The sequence below is a fragment of the Thunnus maccoyii genome, chromosome 2 (assembly GCF_910596095.1).
Source record: "Thunnus maccoyii chromosome 2, fThuMac1.1, whole genome shotgun sequence".
In the NCBI taxonomy this organism is placed as follows: Eukaryota; Metazoa; Chordata; class Actinopteri; order Scombriformes; family Scombridae; genus Thunnus; species Thunnus maccoyii.
Genome location: NC_056534.1, coordinates 17,379,899 through 17,391,697, shown reverse-complemented (window position 1 = coordinate 17,391,697; position 11,799 = coordinate 17,379,899). Strand labels below are relative to the sequence as shown.

The window sequence follows — 11,799 nt, the reverse complement described above, 5'->3', positions numbered from 1 at the left end:
TAACATATTTCATTATTAATCATACTGAAATTAACACAATTGCTCTGTTAGGTATTTAACAAGGAATATGTTTATTAAAAAGGTAGCAACATCAATATAGCTGTGACAGTCAATTTATTTGTCAGTGTTTTGGCACTACATAGACACATTAGCAGCATAGATTTAAGTTGGAAAATCTCACAAAATCTTTGAAAATAATATGCAAAATCAAAAAAGTTAGCATGCCAGCAAATTGTGCACACTTTTCTTTGATTTAGGCACTTGCATCCAAAAAAAAAAAAAAAAAAGAGGATGCAACTGCACAACTGAGATGATGAGTTTGCCACATATTCCTCAGAGTCTCCAGCCTCCATCGATGATTTGCTCAGTCCCAGTCACATACGCTGACTGTAGAGGAGCCAAGACGCATGTCAGACAACTGGGAAATGTTTTCACCGATGACAAATTAACAGCAACTTTGTATTTATATGTTTGTAATAATTCATTTTTAACCAGACACTGAAAAACATGTTAATTTATTTTATTTTTCAAAATCGTACTATTTTATCATTACTTGGTAAAATATACTGTCTGTATATTTTATATCCCACCATGATTTAGATTTAGTTTCAAAGCCTTCGCCACACTACCAAGAACACAGTTCTGGTGAGTAAATGCTGAATCCTTTATTTATTTTTTGTTGACTTAAAGGTTATTAATTCAATGAAATCCTATGAGTATCCTACAAATATCCACTATGTGTTAGTTTTTAACTAAAGAATCTAAATTTCCAGAGCAAGTACAGAGACAATGGCACGCCCAGCTCTGCTGTGAATATATCATATACGTACAAAATATTGTTCTTTTATCTCTAATCACTCACCTCATCTGAGGCCAGGTACACACACAGGTATGCCACCTCTTCAGCTGTGCACATTCTGCCAGTTTTCTGTCTCGCCATGAAATCCTTATAAGCCTGAGGAGTCACAGAGAAAGAGGAGTTACACATGCAGCATTCCTTATCTTCGACAACCAACTATCAGGATTTCCTCTGGCTGAAATCAAGATAAATGTGACTGTTACATGACTCAGGCAGGGATTATTGTCAAATGAATAAGTAAATTATAGAGTAAATCAGAGCCTACAGTACCTGTTCTGGGTCAGGTTGGGCCTGGATCCTACCCCTCAGTGATGGAGTATCAACAGTCCCTGAGGAAATATAAAAGAACAAGCCTGGCTTTCACCTCACAGTCTCAATATAACACCATACTGAAGACAGAAATGCAGATAGGCTGTGACTGATTTGATGATTTTTCATTTATAATAAAAATCCTCCCTGTTGGAGTTTTCAGCCTAAATCACTAATTTGTGCAGCAGTTATTTAGACAGGTTGTGGAGGCACAACCTTAGGGCTTGTGCTGTATATCTTTGGAATACACAATGTCAACAAATACAAAAAGCCCTTAAATTTTTCCAAAAACATCACTTTCATTTTGTCTCATTATCTAAGTGGTAGTATACTTGAGCAACAGTTGAGGAAGATTAAAAAGGACACAGCGACATGGTTTATTTTGCAGGGTGTTCGTGACTCACCGGGACAAACACAATTACAGCGAATGCCTTGCTCAATGAAATCAGCAGCTATAGATTTGGTGAGCCCAATCACCGCAGCCTTGGAGGTACTATAGACACACCGGTTCACAACACCTGTGGCAAGGAAACACATATGTCACTCACACACAGGCACAGGCAAAGCAATTATCTGAGATAAGAGGATTACAATGAACATGGTCATACTTCAGCGACTTAATGTCCCTTTAATTGAGCAGAAGATTTGCTATAGAAACATGTGCAGTGAGATATGTGAAAGATCTTTTTTACCTTTTATGCTTGATGCAACAGATGCCATGTTTATGATGTTTCCTGACTTTTTCGCCAACATCTAGAATGACAAAATCAATTAGGAATGTGGCGTCTAAATTGATTGAAATTGGTATAATGAAGATTAAAATTATGTAACAATCTTAATTTTTATGTAACAAAGAACTGACAAATGTGCTATGATCCAAGTTAAAATTCCCCTTTGAGACAGTTTGGTTAGTTTGCAGCTAAAGCTGGATTAGTGATTGGGCAGTCGCCGCCCATCATGTCACAGGCTCAGAGTAATACTGCTAATCCCAGAGGACAAAGGATGAGAACGAAATAAAAGCATATGTCACTCGATTTACAACGGCACCTATTTTGTTCTCTTAGTAACAGGATAAAGTATGTTGAGCATTTGGCAAAGTGGGCAAAGGTCACCTTAGGCAGGAAAGCTTTGCACATGAGGTACATGCTTCGCACATTCACATTCATTGTGAAGTCCCAGTCAGCCTCTTCACAGTCCAAGATGGAGCCATGGTGCACAAACCTGTATACAGTACATGACACATTGACTGGAGCAGTAGTGTCACACCATTACATATGAAATTATAACACAGAATCATCTGAACACGTGGCTATAACTAAAAATGTCATATACCTCATCTGTCAAAAAGAATGAAAACATAGAGGAGCTTAAGAGACAAGTTATAAATTATTGAGCTAAAAATAAATGCTGGTCGAAATGCTTCGTTCGCCCCCTTCAACATTTTACTGAGCCTCAAAGGTGACAATTTAGAGACCTTTCTTAAGGAGATTGACAAAAGGTCAAGTAGAGGTTAAACCTTAACATATAGGGATTTTGGAAATGAAGTTAAGCATGAGATGGATAAACAAGCTTAATGTGGAGACCGCATGTTGGCGGCACAAATAGAACTGCAATTTTTTTGCTATGCATTGATTTTACGTTCAAAGATAAGGCTGGTGATATTCTATATTTTTGTTTTTGTCAATAAATCCCATGAAAAGACCAGAACCAACGATATGTTGTCAGACTTCTCCTGCCTGTCTGCGGCAAGCTCATTAGTTCCTACTGTAAATCTTTAAAAACTGATACCAAATATGAAATTTCATTCTTAAATATGGATAAGTAATTTTCTTAAACAGCTGGCTACTGTAGTTTCTAGCAAATGTCACTCAAACAGGGGTAAATAGTGCATTTGTTGAAATCTAGTTTAATGGTAATGCAGGAACATGCGGTGCAATAGTGGGTCTTATTGATTGACAACAATGGAGGTCTGTGAGTCACACAGGGATATATCCAGCTTTGGATTCACAGACAAGACTTGCTAACAGGATCTGTTCATGGTTGGTTTTGTTCTTTTCATAGGTTTTTTAATGCTAAGATTGAATATCCTAATTATCATTTAAGCAGAGCGGATGAGTATTACTCCTTGTGGAAATCCAGGACAACATTAACATAATAGGAAAAGGTGAAAGTACCCTGCAACATTGAACAGCACATCTACATGGTCATGTTCCTTTGCCAGAGATTCCACTTGGTCCTTCTTAGTCACATCCACCACCTTAGTCTTGATACCTGTTGATGAAGCAAAAAAGAAAAAGTCCCGATTATTTTGATGTCAGTTGCACTGTTTTTAAAATAATTTAAAAAAAACACATTATCTTGATTATTTAGCAGTTAAATGCAGGAAGTATTAGTTTAAGATGTAGCAGTCACAAAATCATACTCACTGCTTCACATTCACAAATGCTACCCAGAACAACGTCTATTATAGGAAGGCAATTAGAGGTGAAGTGCTTTGCTTGTGCGCTACCTGAAATGAGGTGTTGAGAGTGCTGAAAGAGTTCAAGAGACTGAAAAAGGCTATTTTCTGCAATATGTGTGCTACTTAAATATATAGCTGCCTGGTTAGGTGTATGTAAGTCCATGTTCATCTACAAAATCAGTTATCCTGTAGATATTTTAAAGCGTTCATGATGAAAGGTCTCCTACAAAGCCATAAAATCAGCTTAAAAGATTATTAAAAAAAAGGGACATACATTGAAGATACTGTAAAAAATGAGCAACAAAGAAAAGTAGAAAATGTTGTAGCATATAGTATGTTTTAACGTTATATGATATTTAGGTTAAGATATGATGAGGCTGAACACTTGTAGGCAATCTGCTAAACTGAAACTTGCAAAAATAAACTTGAATAAAAGATTTGTTGAAAAAACAGACAAGTACAGTGTTAAGATAAACTACAGAGATGTATCAAATCTATCTTGCAGCCAAGTTACAGAGGTCAGCTCGTGATGATAAAGTTGTGCAGGAATTTGAGTGAAGGGGGAAAACCTCTAACAGGGATCCCGACTGCATCACACTGGTTAACCAGCAGATGTCAGACTCAGACCTCCAGAGATGGTATCTACCTTGAATGCCGTCCAGCTCCTTCAGCTTCTCTCCATTGATGTCTGTTGCGGTGACTTGAGCTCCCTCCTTTGCAAATGCCTACAGTTCAAATACTTGAGTCAGTTCCAAGTGGTTCCACAATGCCTGCACATAATGCTTTAAAAGTCCAGGGAAATATGGTTATGATACTGTGATTCAATCAAATCATTTTAAATTCTACAAAACATTAGGCTGTTTTGTTTAAATAAGCAAAGAAAAAAGAGAGAGTCTGAACCGCTGTTTGAATGAAAAATGCTCAATTCCTCTGACTTCAGGCAATAATTCAGGTCACAGTGCTAACATCAAGATCTCATTACCAAGTATCTATATACACAGAATGTCAATTTCTAACCTTAATCCCTCAAAACCATCAATTTAAATCCATTCTACCTCCTGTCAGGCGATTGCTGATGGAGAAGTTGCATCATTAACCACAGAGGAGATCATGTAACACAACCACCTTTTAAAGCCTAAATGGAAAATGTTCAATAGACCTTGCACTCTATTATGCAATCTTAATACTATGTGATTAGAACTGAATGGTCTGAGATGGCGTAAATGGATCCGTCTGTATTTGAATTCCTCCACACTACAGAAAAACACAAATCCCTGTAATACAACACGCCATTTCACCCACTTAAGGACATCACTTGAAAGAAATGGAACTGACAATGACCCAATCTTGACACATATATGTGTGAGATTTTCTAGTGTTTTCCTATCTCTTTGGCAAGAATATTACCAGAGGACTGTGCACCTCTTGAAGCTGTGGTTACATCTTCTCAAGAATCACAAGACCTGATGTATTTACAGTACATACACAACATAAAGTCTATAATCTCCATGCAAGATAGAAAGCAGTGTCATTATAAAACAGTGTATTGATCATATTTTCATCATGACAGCTTGGTAAAACTAGGACTTCTGCTGGCAACAAATGTGCACTGTAATTTGGATTTTGGATCACCATTACTGTTGCAGTTCAGCATCATTAAAATCTGCCGCTTACATACACAGAAACTGGTTGAAATATGTAAGGAGACTCAAAATATACATATGCATACGATAAGCTATTAAATAAGCAATTTCCCTCCATGATTCGGTATAAAATACATCAGTGAAAAGTTCTTAATAAAGCTCATTACTATTGCAGCAGCACGTCCAATCCCCTGTGCGGCAGCTGACAACACAATCACTTTCCCATCCAGGCGGCCCATGGTGCACCGTTAACTGCAGCTGCTGAAAAAAAAAAAAAAAAATACACAGATGAAAATAGAGTTTGAAACAATCACAGATTAATTTTCATGATGAAGGCTCTCTTTCTTAAGAATAAACATGTCCTGCTGAGTTTTCATTAGATACACAAATGTGTTTACGAAGGATTATTTTGCATGCAAGTCTGCAGTTAATGATAAATGTTTCCATTTATTGATTCAAATACAGGAAATTTCATCCCATTTGCTGTTGTAATGTCTATTGGAAAACAGGATATCAGTGGTAAACCATATATCCAGTTAATGGAAGATTTCCCAGTACACTTAACATTATCTTCATTTGACACACAGGAAGTGATGGAGTTTACACTTCCAGTGGTAATAACAGTTGTTTGGAGAAACTAGAGGAACACAGTTTCACAGATGTATTACACTGTATGTGTATGGGCAGCCAAAGCCACCATGGCTGAAGATACAAAGAAACAGCACATACACACTCAAACTTTACCAACAGAAAGAGATTGCTAAGTAATATCTGAGACGTGCAGCGCAATATAACCATAAGACAAAGCTCTTAAAAAATTAGCTGCTTTAAGTTAATCTTTTGTTGCGTGGCCCAATTGTGAATGCTCTGTTCAGCCATGAGGTAATGATTGACAGGCTATTTCTCAACACTAATCTTTCAGCAGAGATGCCTCAAAATTTGCAATATGGTTCTACAGTGGGGAATTGTATTTGATGTCTCACAGCTTCAAAGAAAAATCAGAAGCGAAACCTTCAACACAGATTACGCGGTGTAATATCAGATCTTATCAATCTGAATTCATTAGGCAACTGTCCATAACAGTTTAAAGTCACAAAGTCATTTTTTAATCACAATATCACTCATAATGACATGCAGACTAAATATGTTTTCTTTTATCTTCAAGGTCATGTTTATCACTGTAATATGCAAATATTCTTTAATATTCAACAATGTTAATAAACCTTCGAGGATAAAATTCGAAAAATTTCACAGCAAAGACCTGCAACCATCCTCTCTTGAAATGGAGTGCACTCTTATTCTAGTCCGAAAAGGGTAGTTGGAAATTACTGTTTGAAACTTAATTTCCTTTATGACCATATAGCTCTATTACCATTGCAGGCAAACCCAAAATGCAGTTTTTTTAATGTCCGCAGCCTAGGAAAATCTACTGCATAGGCACAATATTTCAACCATATTTTAAAATAAAATCACCACAGCAATTTCATTTTCATTTAAGTTTGAGACACCAAGCCAGCAGCTGACCGTAGGGTGCCATTGGGCTCTTGTGTTGCAGACCATTGCAGCAGTTTCATCTTTGTGTCTGGCTCAGATGGCTCTAGTCAGCCCTCATCAGCTGCTGTTTCAGTAGGTTGAATCAGCATTGCAGGAAGTTAGTGAGAAACAAGTGGCTATTTAACCAAGTCAGTAATTTCACCCATTTAGTGCAATTATCCCCCCGCTTTTAATTTTCTCCTTCAACAAGCACAAGATTAAGAGTAAGTCACAGTCACAGACCTACAAATGCCATTCAAATTTTATTATTTTTCTAATTAGACATATTCTGTATTTTGTATTTCAACCATGGAAATACTTAAATCTCACATACATATGTCTCTCTGTGTTGCTCTTTGGGGTACAAATATAGACTACATTTTACTCATTATCGCCTCTCATGCAGGTGCAGACACATGCATATGTTGGAGGTCGGCTGGTCACTGACAATACAGTTTACAATGTGCTCAAGTGATCAATTAGCCTAACAGGAGATGTGAGGCAACATAGGTGTTTTTCTATGTTATGGTTAGGTTGTTGTGGTTGGTTCGGTGTGTCAAAGCACTTAAACTTTTAAATCATGTGTGAGCCAATTAATACACATATGTGCATATGCATTAAGCCAAATAATGCCTCATACTAGAGATGCATGCCACTTAGTGTAGTATCTGTATGATGAGTCAAGCTTTCAGTCAGGACCAAGGCTTTAATGGTGCAGATACGAATGACAGCTCTCCTTTACAGTTGCACTTTGTCAAAAGAAATGGGACTATTTCTTCAGCACATACATCTGCTACTGAACAAGTCCGTGCATATCCTAACTATTCTGATGATACTTCTATCGATTAGCATACTTTTGAGCCAATTTCTTTGATTTTGATCGTTACGAAATAAAAAGTTCACGTGTTTCCATGGTACTACTGTTTTTGTACAGTCTATGGTTACTATAGCACGTGAAAAGGCAGGTTGCTTTCTTCATTGAAAACAACCTGTAACGGTTTTCACATGGAAATTTCAAAAATGCTATTCATACGCAGGAAAGTGAAGTACCAGCTTTGGAGAACAACTTTTGGACACTCACCCTCTGTTGGGTTCCGACCTATGGGTCCGACACAGTGAAAGACGAAGCTCAGAGGAGTCCGTCACGTGACCCTCTGCTCATCACTGCTATTGGTTGCCGAACAGGAAATGTCCGCAACAGAGGTTTGTTGAGGATCTTGCTTTAAGCAAGCTTCTCTTTATACTGCCATGTAGGCCATTTTTATACAGTCTATGATGTAGGCGAAGCGGCAACCTCCGGGGCTCAAAAATGAAGCCAATGTGAAAGTGCCAAAACCCTGCATTCTATCTAATGGCCATCAGGAGGCAAGTCCGATTGTAACGAAGTCTATGAGAAAATAACCCAACTTCTCACTTGATTTATTACCTCAGTAAACAGTTTCCTAATGAGTTTTTGGTCTCAATCGCTAGTTTCAAATCTTTGTCAATACAGCATGATGTTCATTTTGTAAATTATGGCCTCATTTAAAATAGTTAGTAAAATAGACTACAAAGCAGCGATAGCCAAAGAGCAAAACCTCCTATCTGAAAAGTGCACTTTTTTGAGAAAACTAAAAAAAACTTTTCTTGCAGAATGCTATTTGTTAAGGATACCCAATTCATAATACACTGTTTTTGGACTATATTATTATATTATGTGTCAACAATACCGACTAGATAGTAATGCCTCGCAAAGTGCAGATAGGAGCTTTTGCACTTGGTGCAAGTTGGAAGAGGTTCTACAAAACGATGCTCTAAATTAAGTTAATAATTAAAATTAAATTAAAAATAAAATTAAGTTTGTTTTCAGATTAAAAAAAGATGTCGTAAATGTAATAGTTACTACATTGTAGTATACTAGGGTCAGAATTCCTTAAATTCAGTTTATTTGCTTCCTTGTCCACTGGAAATGAATATTCAGTGATTGTGTAACCCACTCGTGCTGTAGCCTCTCTACACACCCAGGGACTCTGCATTCGTGTTTTTGTTTTGTTGTGTGACTTTTCTGTCACAACGAAGGGCGGGATTATCTTGCAGACAGACTGAATATGAGCAGCCTTTCTTGTTCTCATCATCCAAAGTGAAATCCGCCAATCAGAAAATTCTGCAGATAGGAGGTTTTGCGCTTTGGCCATCGGTATGCTCTAGGGCGTGGCTACGACATGACTGACTAGTCGCTACCATGGTGACAACGTTGGTTACGTAATGTAACCATTGCGTATAGGCGTAGCTGCTGCAATTTCAGTGTGTTCTCAGTTCACTAAAGTTAATTGTAACATTGTGGTCGCCTAAAAACAGTCTTGTTCAGCATTTAATTGTAATAAAACACCCACCAATGAGTCGGATGATCAGTTTTTCCGGTGAGTACATTTTGTTTTAACGGTTTTAGGCCTGTTTTTCGCTAGCGAAAAATAGCATTAGCATTAGCATTATCACTGTTAATCATAGATTGTAAATGCACCGTGTTAACCAAGCTAGCAGCTAGCCCTACGGTCAGCTCATGGGTCGGCTCCATCCTCTCGTCCAAATATGGTAACTTCTGGCTCCAAAAGTCAAACATGGCGACGGCCAAATCCAAGATGGCGATGGTCAAATCGCTACACTCTAGGCGTTGTCGCTGCCCGATTTGCATCACGTATGCGTATCACGGCTCGATCTACACCGCGCATGCGCGTAAACTTTGACAGCTACGTACGGCAACTCCATTCGGACAAACAACATTAGAGTTGAGTTTAACAGTTTCTGTCACTGCTCGGTACCTGACGTTACAACAGTACTACTACATCCACAAAAATGAAAACTTTCGAGTATTATCAACTTTTGAGAGATTACATCTCTAACGATGTATTTCACCCCAGTCTTTCCAGGATGGAGCGAAGTGAAATACACCGTGCCGCTTCCAACTTTATAATTAAAGGTAACTTAAGCTCATTCGGCCAGTATGCACAGTAGGTTAAGTTAACATTTTCCCGGGCAAATTAGTGTATGGTGACCAGACGTTGTCCCGGTTTCGAGTTGGGTGTCCCGAGTCCCGACATATATCTGTAAAACCCTAAAATGTCCCGGTTTTCAACATTCAGTACCAAATTGTCCTGGCTTTCACCACAATTAATATAATAATTATATTACTATACTTGTTTTCAGCGCTTACATAGACGTGTATCATGATCTGTCCGACCCATTAACGTTATCTCACCTAAGTTAACCCAATATGAAAACATAAACAATGCATCACGCGTCTGAATTCAACACTGATTTGTCTGTAGGCGTGTCAGTCATTTAATTTGTCGTTGTCAAGGCTGTTGCTACGACGCTTGCAGCTCTTTATGAATGAAACTGTCTGTATGCTAACGGTTAGCCGTCATGCTGAAGAAAGAGTCAGTCTTTTCTAAAATATGTCACTCTACGTTAGTAGTATGGTTATTGGTTGCTAAGCTCTTTTTTGTGTGTAGATGGCCGAGTGCTTCGGATCACACCTGACAAGTACAACTCTTTGTCTGTATTTCCAAGATAACAACAAACAAAAAAGCTATTAATACCTCTCAAATAATCAGGAAATTACTTTGTAATAAAAATAAATAATTTGCAAAATATATGTTTACATATATATGTTTAATTATGTTTACACTCGCGTATGCACCACGAAGATCGGGCAGTGACAAACTCAACTCTAATGTTGTTTGTCCAAGTGGTGTTGCCGTAATTAGCTGTCCAAGATAGTGGACCTGCTTGCACGTGCGTGATGCAAATCGGGCAGCGACAGGCTTCAACACGGCAGTTCGCAAACCAATGGGTGACGTCACGGTGACTACGTCCATATATATATATATATATATATATATATATATATATATTTTTTTTTTTATTATTTTTATTTTTTTTATTTTTTTTTTTTTACAGTCTATGGATTTAAGAAAGTGGAGCAGATAGCAAGTGAGTTTACACTTCTACTGACTGTTTTTATGTCTTTTTTTCTGCAAGATAAGGTATATTTAATTAACCTTGTATAAGCATTGTAGCTACTTACTTTTAAGTACTCCTTTTAGAGCTGTTTAATGTGTGCATATGGACACTATTGCAGTGAATATCAGTTATGAATAAATAGTTATAAAGTTATAAATAAGATGCAATAGCCATATGCATTGTCTGGCTTTCAAAAAAATTGAAACACCTATTAAATAATAAGTTAAAAACATGACAGGTGATTTCAGGCTTTTCACTCTTGGTAGGTGTGAACTGTCTTGATAATAAAATCCACCATCTTTGGAGAGACAATTGAAATTGACCTTTGAGATCTGCACAAAGTTCTGCATGGGGCCAATTTCTTACTTACTATCAGCAAGGGTAATGGCTGATGTGTCAAATTATCCTGCATTTGTCATTTGAAAAGATCAACTTTTTCATGCAAGTGAAGTTAAACACACATCAGCCAACTGTAAGAAAAAAGGAAACTCCAGTGCACATTAAACAAGTAAACTTTCCTTTAGCCCACTGTCCAATGTATGCAATGAACACCAAGACCATATGCATATGAATGCACTTTGGCCTTGGTATGTTGAGGTATTTCACAAGTGCAGTACACAGTTTAAACCAAAATAGGACGTACTTGTATAAACCACTGTTGCACACATACATTGAAATCAGTTTGATTTCCATTAAAACTGTTAGTCAGTAGCATGATGGTTGAATATGCATTTTTCTAATTTTCATTGTCTGTACAAGCAATATTAAATATATCAAATTTTCATTGCTTTTGGTGATTTGATGTGTCTGCTTCCATTTTAAACCTCAGTACCAATTATTCTCTAATTCTGTCCTTCATGATCATTTTCAATTTTAAAGATACTATACTGTCATTATTAGCCGATCCATTACATTGATAGTGTTTACTGTTGAGTTTCAATGATAAACAATATAAGATTATTTTATCTCTAACGTAGAAACAATCATTACAG

General features: G+C 37.2%; 1 protein-coding gene across 3 annotated transcripts; it reads right to left on the bottom strand.

Annotated features, from left to right (window-relative positions):
• Nucleotides 1–47: 47 nt before the first annotated feature.
• bdh2 (3-hydroxybutyrate dehydrogenase, type 2) lies at nt 48–9,480 on the bottom strand. Of its 3 annotated transcripts, none has more exons than XM_042397463.1 (10): nt 9,306–9,480; nt 5,440–5,533; nt 4,276–4,354; nt 3,343–3,439; nt 2,281–2,389; nt 1,861–1,921; nt 1,573–1,686; nt 1,130–1,188; nt 863–955; nt 48–387 (listed from the first exon to the last, which is right to left on the bottom strand). In XM_042397463.1, the coding sequence occupies exons 2-10, from the start codon at nt 5,509–5,511 to the stop codon at nt 334–336; spliced, it is 738 nt and encodes a 245-aa protein (XP_042253397.1). In that variant the 5' UTR covers nt 5,512–5,533; nt 9,306–9,480; the 3' UTR covers nt 48–333. The 3 variants fall into 3 exon arrangements, with proteins under 3 accessions (XP_042253397.1, XP_042253388.1, XP_042253378.1); XM_042397454.1 differs by having other exon boundaries at nt 9,336–9,479; XM_042397444.1 differs by lacking the exon at nt 9,306–9,480 and adding an exon at nt 7,887–8,092.
• Between the last annotated feature and the right edge of the window lie 2,319 nt (nt 9,481–11,799).

Excerpts from the sequence above, each read along its gene's own strand:
- bdh2 (XM_042397463.1), bottom strand. The coding sequence starts at position 5,511 with ATGGGCCGCCTGGATGGGAAAGTGATTGTGTTGTCAGCTGCCGCACAG. Across the intron at positions 3,440-4,275 it reads GGAGCTGGACGGCATTCAAG|GTATCAAGACTAAGGTGGTG; the intron begins GTAGATACCATC and ends CTTCATCAACAG. Across the intron at positions 1,922-2,280 it reads GCAAAGCTTTCCTGCCTAAG|ATGTTGGCGAAAAAGTCAGG; the intron begins GTGACCTTTGCC and ends TTGTCATTCTAG.